The 24,281-nt window shown below is 39.4% G+C and overlaps 1 protein-coding gene across 2 annotated transcripts; it reads left to right on the forward strand.

Moving 5' to 3' along the window:
* The first annotated feature begins 2,314 nt into the window (after window positions 1-2,314).
* Window positions 2,315-20,917, forward strand: kita (KIT proto-oncogene, receptor tyrosine kinase a). Of its 2 annotated transcripts, none has more exons than XM_031753935.2 (21): window positions 2,315-2,640; window positions 5,436-5,687; window positions 6,807-7,091; window positions 7,186-7,325; window positions 7,754-7,925; window positions 9,125-9,308; window positions 10,275-10,390; window positions 10,620-10,734; window positions 12,399-12,583; window positions 13,932-14,038; window positions 14,182-14,296; window positions 14,854-14,958; window positions 15,310-15,420; window positions 15,527-15,668; window positions 15,833-15,927; window positions 16,035-16,165; window positions 16,884-17,006; window positions 18,156-18,267; window positions 18,361-18,460; window positions 18,718-18,823; window positions 19,939-20,121. In XM_031753935.2, the coding sequence occupies exons 1-21, from the start codon at window positions 2,577-2,579 to the stop codon at window positions 20,119-20,121; spliced, it is 2,943 nt and encodes a 980-aa protein (XP_031609795.1). In that variant the 5' UTR covers window positions 2,315-2,576. The 2 variants fall into 2 exon arrangements, with proteins under 2 accessions (XP_031609795.1, XP_031609794.1); XM_031753934.2 differs by having other exon boundaries at window positions 2,316-2,640; window positions 7,733-7,925; window positions 19,939-20,917.
* The last annotated feature ends 3,364 nt before the right edge of the window (window positions 20,918-24,281 follow it).

Genomic DNA, 24,281 nt, shown 5'->3' on the forward strand with positions numbered 1-24,281 from the left:
ATATTACAATCATGGTTTTGTGGGTGGAAATTGTGTTCTGGCTACAGAAGAAAAACAAAGGTTTGTTCATAGACTCTCTCAGAGCATGTTCCATTTTCTATATTTATGACATATTGGGCAACAACTTTTTGCTTTTTTATATTCATTTTTTGCAAATATATTAAAAAGCTTGTTGTTTGTGTGTTTCATTGCATTGACTTAACTCGTTAATCTCAATTCTTTGCTGCATCAGTAGTGTTAGCACTGTCCCTCTCAGAAGAATCTTTAATTTATTATCTTCAATACCCAAGCTGCGATACAGTCTAGTTATTTCCTCGACCACAAGGGGAATGAATGACAAGCAATTTTCAATTAAACACACAAAGAAAATGGTGGGTTTGACAACAAGTTGTCGTGTTTCACATGCTAATGAGACAATTTGTTTTTTTCGTAATCCTAACACGTATACAAAATGGAAAAATCGCTGTGTGGTAACTGAATGATCTTTCACAGGAGCTAATGTTTCGAGCAAGTTAAATTAGAGATTTGGTTTCAATGTGTTAGCCATTTGAGCCTTAGAGCGAGGTCTGTGATACTCTTTTTTTAAGAATCGATTGGAGAGGCTTTTAAATATCAGAAGATTCAGGATGAAATTTGTTTCTTTTTTATGTTGTTAAAATATTTACATGACAAATATGTTTTTTCAGACATGTAGAGCTTGTTTGAAACTGTGTGATAGTTGCTGCACTGTACACAGATGAAAAACAGGAGCATTTGTGCATGTTGAGTTCTTCTTATCAGTTAAAATAATGTGTGGCAGCAGAGTATTTGCAGGTTTTATTTGCCTGTCATTTTGACATGCGGTGATTTTGTGGTTCAAGCATATGCTCTATAAGTAAACATGCAACTGCATCAAATACATATTTACAGATGTCCTTCACCACTATGAACACATCCTGGTTTAGTTATAAATACATTCTACATACCAACGTTGTTTAAATGATGCACTGAGTGAGCCAAAGTATATATGTTCATCAACGGAAAGCTAACTTAATCCCTATTTTTTTGTCATTAGTAATTACCTGCTTGCTTAACAAACATATCGGATTTCATAGCACTATTTTCAAAGAGCTGGCAGTGCCATTTATGGCCTGAGCTTGCTTGTGCAGGTTCACTAGATCTGATATAAATCTAACCAAGGGTTTAGCTTGTGTGTGTTGGGATTATTTGAATGTTGCAGCCCTATTTTCCTTTTGTGAAGCAGTGCAACTGGAAATGCAAAGTCTAATTATGGAAATTATAGTTTAAAAACTAAACATTGGCTTTCTTTAATTTTCATGTGATTTTTAGCCAGATCTGTTGGTCTGATGCTCAAATACTAAATATGACAGAGGGAAGAGCTGAAATCTTTATTTAATAAGGTGAAAAAAATTGAAAATTTTGCATTCATTTGAATTGAAAATACTGAAAATATATTCACATTTTGCAGGAAGGAAAAGAACCCCATGGTTTCCTATCACTGGGCAAAATTAATATTCTGTGCCTATTTGATGTGAACACGATGACAGATAAGGTGAGTTATGAATGAATAATTAACTCACAGAGTAAACTTAATCAACTTAATGAGGACGGTATTGTGGTTCGTTGCAACAGTTGCGTTTAGCTAAAATTGCGCTGCCACGTGCTTTCAAATACGGACAATCAGAAAGCAATGGATGTGACAGGGAATGAAAAACTAGGCCACGTTAGTGTGTGTGTGTGTGTGTGTGTGTGTGTGTGTGTGTGTGTGTGTGTGTGTGTGTGTGTGTGTGTGTGTCTGAGAGAGAGAGAGAGAGAGACAGAGAGGGAGAGAGAGAGAGAGAGTTTCACAGGGCTAGTCATATCTGTTCTTAGGAGGACGGAGCTGTCTGGTGAAAAAAGGTAAAATAATAAAACCGTGGGAAAAATGACCAACAATGCTAGTGTGATTAAAGCTGAAATGGATGCTAGTGGTGTGCACTCACTTGGTTAGACTTCTTATCTGATCAAAACAAAAGCCGCACAAAATGCACATCTATCGATCTGACTTCCACCCATACGTAAAAAGGTTAAAAAAAAAAAGTTAAATTATCTGAAGCATGTGCATGCGGGCTATGCGGGTTACATTGGTGATAACATCATCTACAGCATATGCCATCTTGCATATATCCTTGTTCATCTGTCAGTCTCTCTCCGAGTTCATTGTGTGCGTATGTGTGTGTCTGCTGGGAAGCACACTGCAGGTCACAAACACCTCCCTCTTTCACTGTATCGTGTGAGTAATAGGCTCCACCACTGGCTCCTATAAACATGTTGTTGACGCCACAGCCAGTCAGAGATACCTGGTCGGCCTGCTCCGTTCCCTCTGGCGCTCCCCAGGAGAACAGTATGTTTGCAGATTGGCGACGGCTGCTGCTGTTGCGAGATGAACTGAGCATCTGTGCCTTTAAAGACTTCTAAGTGCGCCTCTATCAGAGCCCACGGTCAACTTCCCACAACTCCGACGCGCTAGGCGAGCAGACAAGAGCTACCTTACTCATATAAAGGCATTGGCTCACCTTCACAGGTAGACCCATGGAATGATAACTATGGAATACCACTGGATACTTCTCTCTGTGTTTTTACAGCTAACATTCCATCCAGGTAAGACTAAGCCTTTGCACTTGACGCGCCAGTTTACGCAGACAACTGTTGCTGTTCAATTTTGAACAAAGAAAGGGTTTCTGTTTTAATGCTTGCTATTTTGCAGCCCAGTGTGATAAAGATAATATACGTATAGCGAACCGTGCCGCTGCACTTGCCTCCCATCGCGATTTTTCCGTACTTCTCTTTGTTCTATGAAGTAGTCAGATCTGAAGGGTGCTGAATAAGACAACCCGAAGTCACAGAAACCTAATGAGGAAAGTGGATACTAATGCGGACGATCTGGGCGCTGGGGCTACTTTAATATTTTATGTTATACTGGGAAAACAGGGCGCTATTAAAAAAAAGTAATCAAACGATAAAGTGTTGAACAATGTGCAAGAGTGAGCTTCAAAGAGACTTCTTGATCATTTTGTGCACGATGAAGGTGACAAGTAGCCTAGAAGCCGTTTTTTTTCCTAGAGCTGCACATAACCGTCAGTATGGAAATTTATTGGCGTCTCTTGATTCACAGGAAGTATGCAAATCGACTGTCGAAAGCAGCACTGCATTCACATGTAATTTCTCACTTTTTTCTTTTAGATAAATATTGTCACATGTGTGACTTTTAACACTGAGCAATGTAAAACGTTTCCCCTGCGCTCCGGGTTGGTTGGTTGTTCTTTGATCTGGGGATGAATATCAAAAACACATTGCAACTGTTACGACTTGGCATAATCTTCAGAGTCCAGCCGAATAGGTCAATCGTCTATAAACAGCTAATGATATCTTTACTGCCTTTTAAAAATACTCAGTGTCAGTTTTTTTATTTCAAGATTCAATTTTTAGGTCGCTTTAAGTGGGTTGATGTGCAGCTTGTCATTTTTTTAAATTAGATTTGTTTTTTGTTTTTATCTTGTTAGGAAACAGAGTTTGGGATTTTCCCAGAGCTATCTCTATGGAAATTTATGAAAAACCGACATTGGCCATGCATGTTTATAAAAGCGGTGAACCGCGAGAGTTGCTGTTTAACTTTGCGCTCCTTTGCGCACATGGTGCGCCTACGGAACTTCTTCCAGCTCAGGGCGGCATCAGGTGGACTTCCATCTGACCGACAGCTTGGCAGCATATAGCCTAATGCGCCCATAGGGGACGGTTGATGTTCACGACATTTTCACCAGGGGCTTCGAATAACTGCCACATTTCCAGCGAGCGCGCACAAGCTTACCTGGCATATGACGCAATACCGCACGCCATGAAGTTTGCCTTTAGCCCGTTTACGCACAGTGTGGACCTAATTAAGTTTTACCATGTTTGTTCTGCATTTGATGGATATAATAAATCAGATCAACTAAATAAACGCAATGAAGATTCAGTTAGGCTTAATATACATCGCATGCAAATTAATAGTCGATAACCGTATTTATCTCCTTCTTTTATACTGATATCCAAATCTTCACGTTTTAATATTCCAACCAATACCAATGTTGGTATTATTTACAGTTTCTTAACAGGGTGTATTTGTATACGGATATCCTGCTATTCCTGAAATTCCGTGTATTTCATCATTTAAGATAAATGTTTTCTTGCTCCACATCCTTCTTACAATAGTGTCTTTCTTCATGGCTTGTTAGTGCCAGACTGGCTCTCTGAACAGTGTTTATTCATTTATATATTTTATCCAAGTATGAATTCAAAGGATGGAAAGAGCACATCTATTCACATAAAAACCTTGTTGTTCATTCCTGTTGTACTGCTGCTGCCACAGTCCTATAGTGTTTATCACAAGTGGCTTCAATAAAGACAGTGATGTTTTCTCAGGGAACAAAAACATTACTCAAGCAACTCAATCTTTCCCCACCTGTTTTCAGTTGGTGCAGCAGATTAAGACTCTGGGTTACACCCCCACCCCTTTAAATTCAGACCATGCTACAGGCATTTGTTTTATTTTATACCATGACTGATAAAAAGCACGTATTAAGTACGTGCTTTTCTCATATGGCACATTTTTCACCAGCAGTCTGCTTTATAATGACAGTCGAAAATCATTTCTTTTAACTATCGTAGAACAGTTTACATATTCTGAAGCTGTTTTACTTACACCACTGATGCAGAAAAATGTTTTTTCAAAGTTATTTCCAACTTGAGGGTTTGGATCCATCAGAGAACCCTATTATTAATTCGAGGGGTGCATGATTGCTTTTTGTTTTGTTTTTTTTAGTTAATCAATTAGTTGATTGATTTAGTTTTTTCTTGTGAAAATCTTTTTTTTGGCCTCCTAGCATCTTTCAAAAACAATTAGACATTGATTGACAAGCAACTCTTTGGCAAAACATCTTGTTTTGTGGAGCTACATCCTGAGTTGAGAAGCCATGAGTACAATTCATGTTGTTTCAAGAAGTCACAAGCCATAAATGTTGAGAGCAAATAAATATACTGAAGAAGTTTTACACATAAAGTTCATGTCCCTGTTGGTCGATTTGTGAATGATGGCCATATAAATCTTTTGTTTTGAAATTTGATGTGGGCTACCCTTATGTTTACCTTTACATCAGAGATTTTATCCCTAAGGTTTCATGATGCATGGGAGGCTTGTCGGGCCATAGAAGTGGAAACATCTTGATTTCACAATGCTGAAAACATTTTACTGTTGTACAATAGCTTTGGTCAAGTAAAAACAAAACAAATCTTCAAATGCATATACTGTAGGGCCTTAAGTTCATATGAAGGCTTAAGAAATGTAGCATTGATTTTGCACTTACTTGCATTTTCTTACCTGTGGCATTCATTTAAATACATTCTTTTTCCCATTAAAGGTGACACAAAGCCCACTATCACACCTGCCAGACCCCACATCGTCGTCCAGCTCAACGAACCCTTCGAACTACATTGCCAGGGTGAAAACAGGATACAGTGGAAGCGGGAGAGGTCAAAGCCGCTGGCAGCAAACGAGATCGATGGGATGTTGACATATTCAATTAAGAAGGCTCTGCCTAGTCAAATGGGCCGCTATATCTGCCAGGAGGAGGGTTCCAAGGAAGAAGCCTCCATCTACGTCTATGTGAAAGGTACCTAAATGCTTCCTGGTGATTAAACGGTTTCGAGACTGTGTGGTAATTTTGTGTGAGAGAAAGACAAAGGAGAGTGTATGCAGGCTGCAGGGAAAAGTAGACAAAATCTATGTGTGTGGGTGTATTAGCAGAAGAAGGTGTTTGTGACTTTGCCCTGGACAGGTACAGTAGCTACCAGAGCTATTTATTGAGTGTATGACTGAGTTTTACTGTATTTCTTCTTCTACATGACCCAATATCCCCTTGGCCCAAAGCCATCACTGCTGGCTTCTATCATGTGCTGATCATTCACTCCACAATCCGTTCATCTACCTTTGAGGCAACAAGCAGGAACTGCTTAGCAGATGATATTTAGAAATATTAAGAAATATTTTGTTTGGTAATGAACTTATAACAACTAGCTAATATGTAAGTGTTTAAATCGTGTTGGAAGATCATCCTGTTTTCTCGTTAAGGAACTTATTCAAAAGGAATATCTACAGATTGATAATCTTTCACATGTTAGTCCTGGTTTTGGGGTGTTTTGGCAACAATTTTGGTTCCCATGGTAATAGCAGTGTGACTTAAGACTACAGGTCCCAGATTTCACAGGGCACAAACAGCACAAAGTGCATGGCCAGTTGAGTCTGAGCTAAGTAGCAACAGTTTCTAGTTTATATTATCAATTACCTCAAACATCTGAGATGAGCCTTCCCCAGCAAGACAGTTAACCACAGAAATTAGTTGGAGATGCAAAGCCATTGACCCAGTCCCAGTCTGATAAAGCATCTGCAGAATGTATCAGAGCAAACCAGTCAATCGAGTCAGCATCTCACAGTACCCAGCGGGTCCACTGAGATCAAAAGAAGACTTATTTTATTTGTATCAGAGCTGTTTCATGGTTGGATTTGGAGATTATTAGGCACAAAGCTTTAATAATGTGGTTGATCAATGCATGCATAAAAACAGAAAAGACTGTCAGAGCAAAGTACATTGTTCCTTGTATATAAAGGAACTGCACGTCCAGCGTTACATCCCCATTATTCTAGTAAAACGTTCAAATACCCATATACTGTTACACTGTGTATCCCTTTCATACTACCTTTGCAATTTATTTTATTTTATTTTTTTTGCCAGATCCTGGAAATCCCTTCAGAAAACTAAAGGTGTCTAGATATGTTACTCATGAGGGAGAAAATGCTTCCTTCCCTTGCCTGGCAACTGATCCAGATCTGGAGAATATGCACCTGGAAACATGCTCCAGTAAAAGTTTGCCCCCTGGTCTCCAGTTCTCCGCCAGCCTGGAGCATGGCATTTACATGCACAACACACAAAAGGCCTACGAAGGTTGCTATGTGTGTGCAGGAAGACTCCATGGAAAGGACGTCAGATCAGGCCAATTCCACCTGAGTGTTGTACCAGGTAATATAGTGTGGGTGTGCAGCATATGTACATTTTTCGATTTGGCTAAAATCAACCAAAGGCATGACATCACATGAGGTTTGTTTTATTGCAGTACCGACTGCGCCTCCTGTAGTTGAGCTCCAACCATCCACAAGAGTGATTCTGACCCGAGGTGAGAGATTCTCCCTCACCTGCAACACCAGTAATGCCAATAGAGAAATCAGCATCACGTGGGTCACCCCACCTGGCTCGGTGAGAACCTTCTGCCTTTGTCTTTGCTGTGTGCTTTGCCGTCAGTGGAAGATTTAACTGCTTCACTTTTTGAGTTGCCTTAAAATTCTGCATTTGTTGCCATTCCAAATGAGCTGCTACAATGTGGTGCTCCAAAATGAAAATAATTTAAAGGAAATTAAATCAAGCCCCTTAAAATATTGGTGAATCTTTCACTGGTAGCACAGCCTCATCCTTGCTTCTTCCTGTTGTCTGTCTTTAAAAAGTCCATGCTGTCTAAGCTTCGGGTATGCCTTGCAGTGTACCTTGTGGGCTACCGTAGGTGTGTGTGCTTGCATGCAGGTGGTTGTGTGTATGTGGTAGTTTGTGCTTGGTGAGCATAGACATGCAGACAGGGTTAATCTCTAGAGATCTCTGGGCGTTGACAGGGTGCCGTCTGGTATCCACAGCAACCAGCAAAGGTTGGCAGTTCTACAGAATCCCTGACGGAAAAATTTGCCAATAGCCACAGAACGACACTGCAAATCGATGCAGTACGGCCACAGGATGCTGGGAGTTACGTATGTGAAGTTAGGAATGGAAAAGGGGTCAGCAGCAAGTCGGTGTGGCTCGATGTATATGGTGAGTAAGTGATGTAATTTTTTTTTTTTTTTTTTTTGCATTTAAAGCTGGACATGAACTTCATTGTTATGGAATTCAGCTGTTCAATCTCGACAATTTTGTTGCCACTCACAGATGGCAATAAAAACACATTTGGATTCTTGTTTTGAGTTTTCGTGAATTATTCTCCTCAAACATTTGCTGCATCATTAAGTTTTCAGTGTTTTAAAAGAATTAAAGGGAATCCAATACACTAATTTCCAACGGTATTAGTATTCTTTGATTCTACTAATGAAGCTTTGTATGATTCAAGCTTTTAAAAAATCGTTTTCTTCTGATTGCCTCTCACAAACAAAATATGTGAACATCAGGTAGGTGTTTCTACACTCACATCCAAAGTTGAAAACCTTAAATGACCATATTAAGCATGTTCTCTCTCATTAATGTCATACAGAGTCAAGAATAAGAACAAAACTGTAAAACTGTGTAATGTTGAGCCTTTTGCTCATTGGTAATACTTTTACATACCTTGTTTGAAACTTTACCAGTGTTTTATATAAGCATCCACCATTGCAGCAGTACAGATATGACTAGAAAAAAAGGAAGAGCATAACAGTTAATTGAGAAGATATATTTCACTGTGATTATTAGACATTAACTAGGCTGAACTAAATGTACCCCACTGTACAAGAAGTTAAGGGAACAAAATAGCATTCATTCTGTACTATCACTTCCACTTTCTTTAAAGACGTTAATGCGTCATGGCACCAGTATTGTCTATATCATGAACTCTCATGGACCATCACCACTTAGAGTCACACTTTATGGTGACAACAAAATAAGTGAATATTCCTGAAACACCCACTGATTATCTGGCATGTGATAATAATAATATACAAGTAACATCATGCCCCAAATAACAGACCAGATTAGTCAGAGCATAGAGTATACAGTGGTACATTCTCACCCAACTCCTGATAACATCTATTTTCAGTATTCTGTTGCCTGTTCAAGCTTAAAATTGAACCAAAATGTCAAACTACTGCTTACAGTTACAAACAGTTTGTGAGGTGTTTACTTTAAACCCCTCACATTTAAATTTATCCTAACCCTTTGCAGTGCAAGTGTTGGATGACTCGAGAACAGCACTAGTTAGATTATTCAGACTTCAGTGCATTAATCTACAAATTTGACAACAATTTAATTTTCTTATTTTTCAGAAAGAGGATTCATCGACTTAATGCCCGCAAACAGCAGCATCTTTCAAGTCCGCTCCGGCGAGAGTCTGTCCCTGAAAGTTCGAATAGTGGCTTATCCAAAGCCACACATCTCCTGGAGCTTTAAAGGCCATGAGCTGAGAAACACAACTGACCATGTGATCACCACACACAGTGATGAATACAGGTGTGACAGCGCACAAGCACACACTTGCTTTGTTTTATCTAAGTGTTGGAAAGATGGAAACATCACATTCAGCCAGGTTTATTTCAGGTGAATCTCTGGTTTAGCTGCAGGTCATAGTCCCTTTAAATATACAGTTGAAACAGTGAACAGTGCCCTGGGGTTTCTTGTGAAACAGGAGCTGTCAGACTGTGAATGACTGTCCTGAGAAATAAAACCATGATATATCTGGAGTGTAACCTACATGCTGCAGATAGAAATGTGTGTTCTTATGTAATCCTGCATGCCTCCCACCCTCAATATTTCTGTCAGGAGATATGGCACTGTGAAAGAAATCTCAATTTTTTCTAAATATGTTGAAAAAAGATAATAGGAGTGTATCCTAAAATACTTATTTGTGGCAAAGAAGATCTGTTTTTATTACTGCACTGTTTTTATGTCTCAGTGATCATTAAAATTGAAGTTCATTTGGGTAATGCTTCATTACAACAGGAAGAAGACGCCCAGACTAGTTTCAAGATGTCTGCCGAGACTTGTTTCTAATAAAACCTTGATGCAACCTTTAAGCCTGACTTTAATATAACTCACTTAAGTAAATATCCATCGATACAATTGATACCGATAACTAGAAAAAACTTTACCAGATGAACAGAATCAACTTTTGGGGATTTATAACTACAGTGGCCACAACAGTGAATGGATGCAAAAAGGCTGAAAGGATTTAATACTTGTCTAATAATATTTTTCATATGCATACTGCAGATGCACATGAAAGAGCAGAAAACAAAGAAAAGATGGTTACAATATAAAATGCAAATATCTGAACATTTTATGTTCTTTCTCACAGGGTGGCTAAATGAGAATCAGCTCTTTCCTGTTTTGGCACAATTAGAGTTTGAATTAAATACTGTGATATTTGAATCTTAAAAATAAACAAATGCACTAATAAAATAATCATTTTATGTTTAGTTACATCAGTGAGCTGAGGCTAGTGCGGCTGAAAATGTTAGAGGGTGGAGTTTACACCTTTCAAGCCTCCAATGGTGATGCTTCAGCAAATCAGACATTCACCGTCTTTGTGATCAGTAAGTTGTTTTCACATTTTTTGAAAGGTTTCATATTCCCTTAAGCCATGGGATGAATTTCATGACCCACCCACAGTGTATTTTACACTTACTTTGTGTGGAATGAAGTCCAGCTCTCCACCCTCACCACACCTTGCAAATATACCTTGCTAATGCTTAAACCAATATTTTTCCTGCTTGTTCATTGTTACATACCTAACACATTGTGACATTAACTTGTGTTTATCAGGTAAACCAGAAATTGTATCGATTGACAGCCCAGTGAATGGACAGGTGCGCTGTGTGGCTGAGGGGTTCCCTGCTCCCCAGATCACCTGGTACTACTGTGAGCAGTCATATGCCAGGTGAGACTTTTAAAGCTTCCAAAATCCTTTCTATTTACTGACTACTAGTTACTGTTACCAACATGTCAAAATATTTTTTTAAAGGGTTGTGACTTCTCGTAAGATGTTTCTGTTTGTCTTGCTTTTCTCAATGTTTTTAGTGGACGGGGCTGCATCTTGAAATGTCATATCATAAATTCCTGCACCAAATTTAGCAATGACAGCTGCTGGGGCACTGCCAATCATATCTGACCAAACAATGCCCTCAAAGCCCTGATGAGGTGTTGAGCAATACATTTTTCCCAAAAAATAATATAGCTAGAGATTTTCGATTATTATGTTGACTGATGTGATTTGGTAAGGCTTTAATCATTTCAGTTGGCAAAAATGAGAAAATGAATGTGGTCCCTCTAGGGAAAGACTACACATTTTCATAGTGATAAATACAAAATGATTGCTCAATTTGTAACACAGCTGAAAGTAAAATAATAATTAGCAGAGGCAGAGTGCAATGGTATGTGCTGCACTTTAGAACTCCAGCCTAAAGTAATTATACTGGTTGGAAACTCATATTAGCCAGATCGGTCATCTGTCTCATAAACCGACTAAACAAAGGAAAACCTGCCAAACCAAAATCAATAGCAGCTCTGTAATTTGTATCCAACAAACAAAATTCTCTAACGCTATCCAATTATTAGATTTATGTCTGCAAAAAAAAAAGTCTCATGGCTTTTGCAAGGCAATGAGGCATGCATCTGTGAATTTAACAAAATACTTTCCAGAAAATCTTTCTAAATACATTTTCATTTTTGCATTTCAGAGAATTCTTGGTGGTTTACTGCGTATTTTAGCACTCTGTTTGCACACAACACAAACCATTTATTTATTTGGAGTTTCATCTCCATATTCAACCTTTAACATGATGGAAATGAAGTGCATGTCAAGGGTCCTAAAGGTCACACTAAAGACACATTGGATAGAGTCAGGAATGATGATGACGGTGGAATGTGAGATTGGGGGATTTGACTGGGCTGACTTGTGATTGGTTGACTGTGATAAGATGACCCTCCCATGTGACAGGGGATTGAGAAGTATTGATTTGTGATTGGTAGGTACTACAAGTGGACAGGGTTCATCTTGTGTCAAACATAAAGTGTGCTGAAGGAGGAGCCCTGGGTTGCTGTAGCAACACCAATCCTAAGCAGCTGGGTCAATGAATCACTGCCGATAATCCAAACTTTAGCCAGTTATTTTTTTTAAAAATTGTAGTCAAATCCACTTAACACTCACTACATGCACACTCATTAAAGGCATGTAAGGCATGTATATCCAAGTACAAAGTAACCTGATCTAAGTCAGCCTATCACCAGAGAGCAATTAAATAACTGCTACTCTTATTAGCACAGTACCGTCAAAGGTTAATTACAAATATTTCATCTTTGGTTCATGAGCACAAAAAGACATCACAAAAGGTGAAACTAACAGCTGCTGTTGTACTAAAATAGAAGTGCATGCTTCTGTGGTTCTGCATATTGTAAAGTTAGGTTATTTGACAGGGTTTTATAGCCTCAGGAAAGAATTCTTTCAGAGACATACAGAAGAGATTCCAGACAAGAGACAACCGTTGGAAATCTAGATGATCCCATCAACTCTTTTGTCAACAGTATATAATCTTCTGCCTTCAGGTGCTCCCAGCAGGTAAATTCCACCCAGGAGGAGCTCAATGTCATCACCATCACACTGGTCAGTCCCATGTTCGGGAAGACAGAGGTGGAGAGTCGGGTGAACATCAGCAGAGCACGGTTCAATACTCTTGAATGTGTGGCTACAGTGGAGGGAGAGCAAGCCTACATACTTTACTCTATTAGTGGTGAGTTTAATTCACTGATATACATCCAGTCATACATAAGCAGCACAGGTAGTCTAAATAGGGGTTGTGGAATTAAAGGAGGCATTGACGTCTGTCAGTTTACATGTTTTGCTGCTGAAGTGATGCAATCCTCCGCATGCTTTCTTTGTAATATTAAAGGACAACAACAGAAGACATAGGTGTAAGAATTTATTTACTTTTTGGAACACAAAAAAATTACTGATCTGGCAAATTCTGCGTGTGACTCCATGCACTAAGTTATCTAAGCAGGTCTTCCCCTCAGTGAACGCCACATGGGATAATTCCTCAGCAAAATATTTACTGAAAACATGACTTTGGCAGGGATTAACCCACAAATGGAGTCCTACTACTAGATGTTGTTCGTGTATGATCTGTTAGGTAAACATTAGTGAAGAGATACCACCGACATGATTGGCTCAGATAGCGTTTGGTGAGTCCATTGTTTACTTCATGACCCCAAATCCACTTTTTTGTAACGGCCTCCCCATCTGCTCTGCAGTGTCCTCAAAGTAGTCTGAGTCTGAGTTGAGTTGTCCCCAAATGAGCCTGGAGGACTGGGTTTATGCAAGACACAGGGGGCTAACTGTGGCTCCAGCGGGTATGTGGGCGAGCATTATGAGGAAGACGAGTGTTTGTGGCCAGACAGGACAGGCCTTTGGGAGTGTGTGCCCAGGATTTTTCTGCTTTACAGAGTAACAGCGGACCAGACGGAGGCGCTGAGACTGTGGAGCACAGTAGGAGTCCTGGCGATGCCGGGCATTGTGGGGCTGTGGGAGGCTCGGAGGTGTCAGTGAGCTGCAGCAGAGAACACGCAGAGCTTTAGAAACCACTGACAGGTTTACAGGGGATTAGTTCCTGCAGACTCTGCATTCTCAGATTTGAAGTGGAGAGAAAGCTTCTTATCGCTAAAGAGCTTATTACACCCCACTGTACAGAGGAGCAAAACAATAAGGCATCACAATGAGCCAGACACAAAGGAACAGAACACTGATTACTTCTAATTATTCTCAGCACAGCTGTAAAAAATAAGGACAACAGTGTGGTTTAAAAAAAAAAACTAAAAACAAGGGGAATTTATGCAATTAGCAAAACAAAGTGCATAATTTTTTAAACGAAGAATAAAAGCAGAGAACTCCCCAGTATGTATACTTGTATAATTGGATTAGTTTGTCGTTATTTGATCAAAAGTGGGCTTCACTGTGACTTAGACTTCTCTGGCTTACCTTAATGCCTCCTTGTCAATGTCGTTTAGAATGTAAACATGACAAACCTTGAAAAGATTCCCCGATTGGCTCTATCAAACATGACTGTTTCTGTCTCTCTGCAGAGAAAAGAGTTCCACATGACCTGTTCACCCCTCTGCTAATTGGCGCCATTTCAGCAGCAGGCATCCTCTGCCTCATCCTTATCATGCTGTTCTACAAGTACATGCAGGTAAGAAAGTACAGTACTGTTCCTGCATGCCCCACCCTCTTTGATTACATTTATAAACAAGTGAATAGAAAGAGCAGAGAGATGCCACATGATGAATGCATGAATTGTATTTTGATATCCCCGTGTCTTATTTTTCACGTCAGAAACCCAAATATCAGATTCAGTGGAAAGTTATCGGAAACGACTATGTGGACATTGACCCCACCCAGCTACCGTACGATGACCAGTGGGAGTTTCCGCGAAACAACTTGCGCTTTGGTGAGCATCCGGAACCTATTTACCGAAATCTGGACTGTGTTCTGTATCTAGGCTCCCTTAATTACATTAATCCATAATTTCTGATACACTGCGGCCCTAAAATTAATGTTCTGGGTGTCATGTCTTAGGTGTAAGTAGGGAGCAGGATGATATGAAGATAAATGGGGGCTTGTATCTGTAATAAAGCCTAACAGTCCAGTGGGTATGACATCATTGTTGCCACCCTCAGGCTAGTTCCCATTGATTGACAGCCACTCTGGTTTCTGTATATGGACACAGCATTAGGGGCTTAGCCATGTCTGTGGTCTTTATTTACTAACCAGTTCCACAGTTCATTAATGATGAAACCCCACTCCCTCACTGCAAACACAATATTGTTGACATATTCTGGGTGTTTTCAACAAACCTTAAACAGGATCCTGCATGTCCTGGTGCCTACGTACACAGCCTGGGGGTTAAAACTGGTGTTGTCCTAGGAACACTACCATGGAGCTTGTTTGTTGGAGAAAAAAACAGGATGGGGATTAACAGTTTTGTTTCTGTCTCCATTTTTTTAGGGAAGACTCTGGGATCTGGTGCATTTGGAAAAGTGGTGGAAGCCACTGCATATGGACTCTCCAAAGCAGATTCAGTCATGACTGTGGCTGTGAAAATGCTCAAATGTAAGTGCTGTGAACACACATGCAAATAAAGTGGGATAAGCACTGTGTAGCTGTTTTGACTATGTGACAAATGTGCACAGTAACTTCATGCTGTTGAGAAATTCTAATGAACACATAATTTGCCTGCAGATGCCTGTAAACAGAGTCATTACGTGGATATTTTTTGGTGGTTTGCACGCTATTTCTATATTAAAAATATTCAACAGAGCTCTTTTATTTCATTTAGCATTCATTTTAAGCTAGCAAATACCAAATCACGATATGCAAGCACTGCTTAACATGAGTTTGGCTTCAGTTTACTCTTAATATTTCAGTAAATAATGAGTGCATTACATATTTTTCTTTCCACAGCTAGCGCTCATGCCACAGAGAAAGAAGCACTAATGTCAGAGCTGAAAGTCCTCAGTTACTTGGGAAACCACATTAATATTGTCAACCTGCTGGGAGCCTGCACAGTTGGAGGTGAGGCAACCATTTTCGCCTGCTTTATTATTTATGACTGCAATAAAGTTGTAAACTTCATAAATTGTTGCAAATTTTGAGGAGATTTATTTTCACTGTACTTCAGGTCCTACCCTGGTGATCACAGAGTACTGCTGTTTTGGAGATCTGCTCAACTTTCTACGCAGAAAGAGAGACTTGTGCATCTGCTTTAAGCTTGAGGATGATTACTACAACCGCAACGTCATGCAGCAGAGAGTCACAGATGGGTCAGGTTCTTTTTTATCTTTAAAAAGTGATTTATTGTCCTGTGGAAAAGACAGAACTAGTATTTACTATCCAGAACGTGCGTAGGAGGAAGTTATTTGGACAGCAGCATGCTTATGTGTGGCTGTATTCAGCTGAGACCAGACTGCTCCTTTCCTCTTCACAGTGACAGCTTGAACAGCTACATGACCATGAAGCCTTCTGTTGCTGGCAACGCACCGGTCAGCTCATCCTCTGAGAAGAGAAACTCGCTACGCAAAGGCAAGCCGGCCAGCCATTCATCAAATTTCTCCTATCTTTATTTAGCACGCCAAGGTGGTTAAATCATCACATTGGAAAAATCATCTTCATTTTGTTTGTCTTCTCAGGTGGTCCTTACGTTGAAGCAGACACGGAGAATGAGATGTTTGCTGATGACGGTCTGTCTCTGGACACCGAAGATCTCCTCAGTTTCTCATACCAAGTTGCCAAAGGCATGGAGTTCTTAGCCTCGAAAAATGTGAGCATCCACTAGAATACCATTTTTTAATGGCAGTCCATATAAAGCAGCAAAATACATATGTTCTGATTTTTTCACTCACAGTGAAAAACTTTTGGTGTCCTTCCAGAACATTCTAGGGAGGTTTTTACTCTAAATTTTTGTACACCTTTAACATTATCATTACCACCCCACATTCTGTCCTTTTGAGCTAATGCTATAGGCTTATGTTGCTTACATAAGATCAGCATTTCCTGTTCATTTTCCTCATAGCTGTGCTGCAGGTTTTGATGTCCAGTGATGACAATACTAGGCCCGACACAAACAGCAGTCCACATTTGTTTCACTATTTATTTTCTACCATGTATAAAATGAATTTTCTTTACATGGACTTCAACAGCTACCAAATTAGATTTGTGGATAAAACTCTGATGCCTGATAATCTGACCTTTTCAACGTGGTGCATGGATCATGTTTCCACAGCTAGTAAACAGATCCAAAATGGATGTTGAAGCAAGCTGCTGAAAAATTCATTGGTTGTGGAGGCAATGATACTGAGGCCAGTGTTCTCATGTATCGGTGTCAGTGGTTGTATGTTACAGACCCAAGCGTGGAAGCTCAGTAGCAAAGAGCATTCAAAAAAAGCACCTCATTCATGACTATGTGATTAACTGTTAATGTATGTAACATGTATCATGTATCACTGGATTGTATAAGTAATGATGTATTTGTTTTTCAGTGTATTCACAGAGACCTGGCTGCCAGAAATATCCTACTTACTGAAGGAAGAGTGGCCAAAATCTGTGATTTTGGCCTTGCCCGAGACATCACCACAGATTCTAATTATGTCGTCAAAGGCAATGTAAGTCTGCACTAGCTGCAGGACACACAAGGATATAATATTAGAGGCGTGGTACATCTTTAAATGTCCTGGTTTGGAGTAGGATAAGACTGTTTGATAGGTAGTTTATGGGTTTGTTGGAGGTCATCCGCTTAATTCATCACCATTCAGACCTACTATAAAAACAAATTTCTTCTTTATGACCTATTTTAGTTCACTAGAAGATGGGATTTAGTTTTAATGATGCTTCATTTGAATTCACTAAGAAGACTTTCACGTGCTACAAAATAACTAGCAGGAAAGTCTAAATTTAAGATTTCACCAGAACCAAAATCATCAACAGTGTCACAATGAAAGATTTGGGCTTTATAAGTGATTATTTGCACAAGATTTTTTGTTTGTTTGTTTGATTTTAGCCAGCTTGCTAGTATGAACTCTACTCTTGTAACGGATTTACAGGAACATGGTACAGACAAATCCGGAAAACTGGAAGTTTTTGTTTGTGTAGTTCTCAAATTGTAAATCCAGAGGTTTATATTTGCCTTGCCACACTTCCTGATATGTAAATTTAGGCGTTATCTAATGCACCTGTCTCTAAGACAAGCTTTTGTGAACACAGTAGCTTACGTGTATTTTTCCAAAACTAGTGTAGGTACCTGATCTTATCTTCTCTATGGAGAACCTCTACTGTATATAATTTACATTTTATAGAAGAATCTCTTTGTGATAAAATTTTCTTTTAGCATATTACATTTTTTCCTTGTTTCAACAGTGGCCTCAGTTGTTCTGTATCCCTCAGGTGCTAGACAGCTGCAAACACAGTACTTTGTTAAAAAGAAAGAAACTTTAACACTTACATCTCTTATGCCAGGCGAGTAGTCTTATTTCTGACTGACCTCTAACCCAGATTTAATTCTCTATGCATGACAGCTGATGAACTGATTGTCAGATTTGTGAGGTATGAGCCTCACATATTTGTGCCGAGCTCTGGGTGTTCTTTGGGACCCCAGGCAAATACTTTCTGCATACTTTGTCTAGGCTGTTCATTTATCAATCCTCTGTTGCACATTTTCTGACCCCAGCCACATTTAAAAAAAACATTTCCAGGAAAAGGTTTCACATCACATTGTAATTTATTGCAAGTTGCCATATATTCACTTTATCTTTCAGGCTCGTCTGCCAGTGAAATGGATGTCTCCAGAAAGTATCTTTGAGTGCGTTTACACATTCGAGAGTGATGTGTGGTCATATGGCATCTTGCTTTGGGAAATCTTCTCACTGGGTATGTCTCTCCATCCACTTTATATGTGTTTGTCTGGCTATCTGTGTGTTTTCATAAGTGTGTAATGTAACTAAATATCTCGGCTGAACATAGGAAACAGTCCGTACCCTGGTATGCCGGTGGACGCCAAGTTCTACAAACTAATAAAAGAAGGATACAGAATGGATGCCCCAGAGTTTGCGCCCAGTGAAATGTGAGTTTTTGTTGAATTGAAATGTGGATCATCAAAAGGAGAGATTTGGTGAGATAGATGGAGGTGGCGTGACTAGGAAAGAGTGTAATGAGCAGGATATCAATAGCAGCTTTCTGTCTTCCTGTTGTGCTTGGCTTTTCACAAGAAAAACTAAAAATGAGGATGTGTTAAAACTTTCAGATGGAAGTGAGAACAGAAAGCAATATACACAAAAGAAACGGGATATAATAACTGTATGTTTGATTACTGCTGTGCAGGTATGAGATTATGAGGTGCTGCTGGGATGCTGACCCCTTCAACAGACCCCCGTTCAGGAAGGTCGTGGAAACGATTGAACAGCAGCTGTCAGATGCCACTAAGCGAGTAGGTTTCAACATTTGAGTGTTGTTTTCTTTCATTATCCAAGGCAACATTCCTAGGAAATAATGTACCCTGAATACCTCACAGACCGTTTAGCTGGTCTGCCAGCTTTTCAGTTTAGCTTGGATAGACTTTTGTTCCAGTTGGTAGGGTTTAATAAAAAATAATGTGCTCTGCTCAAAAGTGCTGCTGACAGATTTTACAGTCTTGATTACTGATTGTGATGACTCCCACTCGTGGGTAGCTGATTTTGTAGTAAGCAAACACAGGAAGATACATAATTGGTTTGAGTTTTGGGGTTTCTTCCCCAGAAAAAAATCAAATCAAATAAGCAATGATTTCCTTTATTTTCACACCAACTAGCTTCTGGGATTAAGTTAAGAAATAGCCAATGGCAACAGCATAGATAAGTTAAACTGAGGATTGTATGAAAACCCTGCCTACAGAACAATATATACTTCTGTGGCTCAGGACAGGAAATTATTGTTAGACAAGCCTAGAAATAACAAGATATCATTTCATTTTTGGAATCATATTAAATATAGTAAAAGCAGTGATTCATACCGTATTATCTTTTGTGTGACAGGACCACTTTAGCTAAAATAGGATTGTTATTACATTTGAAAATAATTTATATTTGGGAGTATGGCTTAATTTTGGATGGACCCAGGCCTTGCACATGTATGCATGTGGAGCCTAAGGTTTAAGAGAGAGCAACAGCACAAGCAGCAATCACTGACAAAAAACATGAGACTGAGCAAGTTAGAAATAGTAAGAATGCTTGAAAAGGACAAGCTACGTTAGAGATGTGTTGTAAAGTCACTTGCAGAGGGATTATATGATGAGTAATTGTGCATCCCGTATGAAAATTGCCAAGATAACAGAGCTGTAGAATTTTATTACAATGCTGTTGATGTTGTTTAGGCTCTGCCTAAAACCTGGTTTTAATCTTGAGAAAAAAAAATAAAAATAAGAAAGAATGAATAAGAAAACACCAAAGCTAAAAGACTAATTGTGTAGATGAGACAACACTGATCACCGATATGATAAGTCAAACACGCCAGTACGCAGTATCAACCCTCACAGATTTTTGTTTCGCTCTTTCATCTTATCTTTAGATTTATCTGAACTTCAGCTCCATGCTTCCTATGATGCCTAGAGCAAGGGAGGAGCAGAGTTCTCAGAGCCCAGCGTTTCACCATCCCAACTCAGCCGGCAGTAACAGTACTCCAACTCAGCCCTTACTAGTCCAACACGAGGTCTTCCTGGAGGGAACAATCCTCTCAGCTGAGTGGGTGTAAGAACCCACCCGACCTGTCCGGCTGCCTCATAAAGTGCCTGTTATGATCCGCCACAAAACACCCAACCACTACACCTGCTCCCCAACCTGGTACCAGCAGCATTTTTTTGGCATGTGTTGCAGAAGGAAGGCTTTTATCTTTGCCACTGTTGTTGACGACTACAGGGAGAACAGTTGGACTAATGCTCCCCTGCTTCCAGGAAGGAACTGTTAAGGCACCAGGGAGAATTGAGGGACATCAAGCGTTACTCTAAAACTGTCATTAAGTAAAACCATATTACACTGTAATCAGTTTTGTTTTGTTTTTCCAGTTAATTTTTTTCCTTACACATTTCATACAGGTTGTTTTGGTGTTTTTATTTTTTTACCTCTTTTTGTTTCTTGCATTTATCCGGGGTGTGGGGGGAGTGTCTCTTTCTCTCTCCCAATACATTATATATATATATATATATATATATATATATCTATATATACATATATTAATGCTGTCAATGTTACTCTTGTTAAAATGACGTTAACGGCATAACCGCATTAACGCTGCAAATCTCTATTAGCGAGTTAGCGCAGATCGCCCCGGATGTGGGGCTGCACGGTGTCAACGCGTTAGCACGGTTAGCTCGTCAACGCGTTAGCGTGGTTAGCTCATTAATGCATTAGCACGGTTAGCTTGTTAACAGTGTTGCCAACTTAGCGACTTTGTCGCTATATTTAGCGAGTTTTCAGACCCCCTAGCGACTTTTTTTCGAAAAAAAGTCGCTAAAAAAAGACGTGAAAGCGCGTATCGCTTTTACTCTCAACAAGCAGCGGGTGCTGTAACGCAGTCAGTTCTTCTTTTACTCTTTTACTCTTATGCTGTTTTGTGGATCACAAGGTTTAAAACTACTTATAAACACACACACACAAAGTAACTCCACCAGAGTGCCTATTTTGGGTCACTTTTGCCGGTCCAAGCCCAGGTAAAGGAGCAGGGTTGGAATTGTGACATTAAAAAAACAATAATTGCTAAAAGAAATTTAATTTGTAGTTCTAAATAAACTCTAAATGCATTTAGGACGTTTTTTACTCACTTTATGTCTCTTCCACGATGTTATTTCTCTCTCCAACAACATAGGTTACAATTAGATTAGCATGACCAATTATGCAAATTAGGTGATGACGTCATTTAGCGACTTCTAGCGACTTTTAGGACAACCAATAGCGATTTTCCTTACTGAGAAGTTGGCAACACTGCTTGTTAATGCGTTAGTGCTGTCCAGCCCCACGCACGGGACGATCTCCGAACTCACTAACGGAGATTTGCCGCGTTAATGCGGTTATGCCGTTAACATCATTTTAACAAGATTAACCTGACAACACTAATATATATATATGTGTGTGTGTGTGTATATACATTTACATTTACTTTTTGCATTTATGTGTTTTGTTATTGTTTGTTGTTTCCTTTCATGAAAATGTATGTAGCATTTTTTATTTTTACTGTGGTTTGCTGTTGCTGTTGTTGGAGGAAAAAAAGCACTCAAGGCACTTGAACTTCACATCATTCCACATACTAATGCAGCTTTTCCTTTTTTGTTATCTTGTTCTGTTATCATCAGTATTATGCCCATCTGTTCAGATCTATTTTACATGAAGGAGCTACTTTTCAGGGGCCAATTGAAAATGAGATGATAAGATTCTGGTGTATAAGCTATTAGACAGCATGTTCTGCCATGCTTAGAGTCCATAAGTGCTTCATGTTAATTAGAACATATTTCTGCTCTTTCGTATGCTGGAGGTCATTTCCTAGACACTAAACACCTGTCTTTGCTGAACCATATTACCACATTACCATGAATGAGCACTTATTCTTTACACACAGTTGTCTTCAGAGAGATGGTACGCTAGCTTTTCATTTATTCGACTTTTAACTGCTTAACTGTATATAGGTATAGGTAACAATGCTTTACGATGAGATGTTAGATCATTCTTTACAATATAGACGATTCCTGAAGCCTTTAAGTCTTCATTTTAGTTTTCTTAGACAAGCATTTTTGGCAGATGCATTGCTGGAGTTCTCCTGTTAAGGGTGTAAATAGCTGTTAAGATTGATATAGTTCCTCTCCTGCCACATCCAGTGTATGATATTTGTTTACAAGCATGAGACAGGTACTGCCATTTCTGTGCTGTGTTTTCTCTGTATTTCACCTTCTATCCCTTCAAAAAGGACAAGGAAACAGAAAGGCATTTGTTTTCACCCCATGCTAGTGCTGTACTTCTGTATTGCAGTACAGTGGTTAAAGTCATATGAAATGCCATTAAGTGGACTGCAGTATTCCCTGAGGTGACAAGCAAGAGGAAAACACAGGGTCTTCCAGGCTCTAACTTCAGATATTGACACTGGGTACAGAATTTGGCGTGTCGGTCATTTCATTGTTCTCCGGCCAGTAGCTGGTTTCCCAGCAGTACCTCTCTTCTTTGTATCCAGCTGTTTCCTCCACCAGAAGCGGGACTTTCAGCACCTCTCAGCCAGTAGTCTGTATCAGTCCAGACCTTTATGAAACCCCCTCTTCCTTGTGGTGGATGTTATGAGGAGCACCCAGAAAGTGTCCTGTTTGAGTGTATGAACATGTGTGCTTTGTTCTATGCTTGTGTGTGTGTGTGTGTGTGTGTGTGTGTGTGTGTGTGTGTGTGTGTGTGTGTGTGTGTGTGTGTGTGTGTGTGTGTGTGTGTGTGTGTGTCTGTATGATTACTGTCAAGAGGTGCCACTACTAAAGAGTCATCAAGTCATTTAGGCTTCAAAAACCCCACAGTCTTACTGCCCTGTCTTTTTGTAAATATAAATGTGCATATATTTTAAAGTAACATTGCTTTTGAAGATGTTTATCTTATTGAGGATATGGTACAGAATTTTATTATGGTGTGTTTTATGCGCGCACAAACTTCCTACTGTAGATTCAACTTGAGAAATTGCTTCTGTCTGTGTTGCCACAAGCTAATTTTAGCTAATTCATTATCTCAGCCAGTTTTGCCAGTTCACTTGGTAACTGCCAAAGCTGAACTGCTCCTTATGGTCATGTGTGATCATCACAAAGTCAATACAATTCTACAACCAGGAAGAAGATGTCTCAGAATAATAGAGAGATCAGTTGTAACTGCATTCCCCCCCTCTCATTTAAGAGCTTTTGGTTGCATTTTGCTGAATATTTATTAAAAGCTTTAGAGTTATTCTGTAAATTTGATGTGTTGTTATTACACTTGTCAGTGTAAATAAAATTTGTGTATATTGAATTCCCAGTTAAACTTTTTGGTCCTTATTTTGCTTCTTTGCTCCCACAATTCAACTTGCTGTATAGCTGTGGAAATTTTAGCTCTCTTTATACTAAGTCATTAGAATAAAGAGAACACATGATGGCTTATTATAAAGGAAATCTTTATGTTTCTAGGTTGAGGAACATGTGTCATTATATGTTTCTCTGCCACCTGGGTGGGGATGAATCTTCACTGCAGGTTTATGCCCTCAGGCCACTGTCACAACTGATTTTGATAAGCTCTACTTTACCAGAAAATTGAGGTTAACTGGATCTCAGTTTTGCCAAATACAGTTACAGATGATACAATGTCTGATATTTTTGCCATTCTTCCTGCTGTATTTTAAATCCTTTGGCTTGAACCCAGAAAAGGACATCTGGTCATGAGGGGAAAGCCACAAGGAGGACAGCAGCACTTGAAGCAGCCCCTCAGACAGACCCGGTGCAGAAAGTTGCGGGGCCAGAGTCCATTGTTTCAGGATCTAGCTGATAAGAGACTGCCAGGAAATCCCATCATTGAGGCAAAGATGTTTGTTAGTCAGACTTTAGGAAGTTTTAGAGAGAAAGGCTAAGATGAATCTGTAATTAGGCCACTGGTAAAAATATAGATCTTTAGCAGATTTCCCACAGCATAAAACAAGACATTTTAAATTCACACAAATAAGTAATTCCACAGTACATTTATCTTACCCTCAGGATTGGCTAGTGTTTTGCATTTTAATGGAAACAATAGTCACAAAATCGGTTTTCTCTTTGCATAACTTATGCAAGTGTATAGATATACTGACTTCTAGGCTTGCGCATTTCTTCTAGGATTAACAGGTTTGCACTCTTTTGAAAACTATTACTATGACAGCAAAAACTTTTGCCAAAG

Source organism: Oreochromis aureus, linkage group 23 (assembly GCF_013358895.1).
Source record: "Oreochromis aureus strain Israel breed Guangdong linkage group 23, ZZ_aureus, whole genome shotgun sequence".
In the NCBI taxonomy this organism is placed as follows: domain Eukaryota; kingdom Metazoa; phylum Chordata; class Actinopteri; order Cichliformes; family Cichlidae; genus Oreochromis; species Oreochromis aureus.

What these genes read in the sequence shown, in the direction of transcription:
- kita (XM_031753934.2), top strand. Translation starts at nt 2,577, where the DNA reads ATGATAACTATGGAATACCACTGGATACTTCTCTCTGTGTTTTTACAG. An exon ending in GGGTCACCCCACCTGGCTCG is followed by an intron (nt 7,326 to 7,732) that starts GTGAGAACCTTC and finishes GGGCGTTGACAG; the next exon opens with GGTGCCGTCTGGTATCCACA. An exon ending in AGTTCTTAGCCTCGAAAAAT is followed by an intron (nt 16,166 to 16,883) that starts GTGAGCATCCAC and finishes TTTGTTTTTCAG; the next exon opens with TGTATTCACAGAGACCTGGC.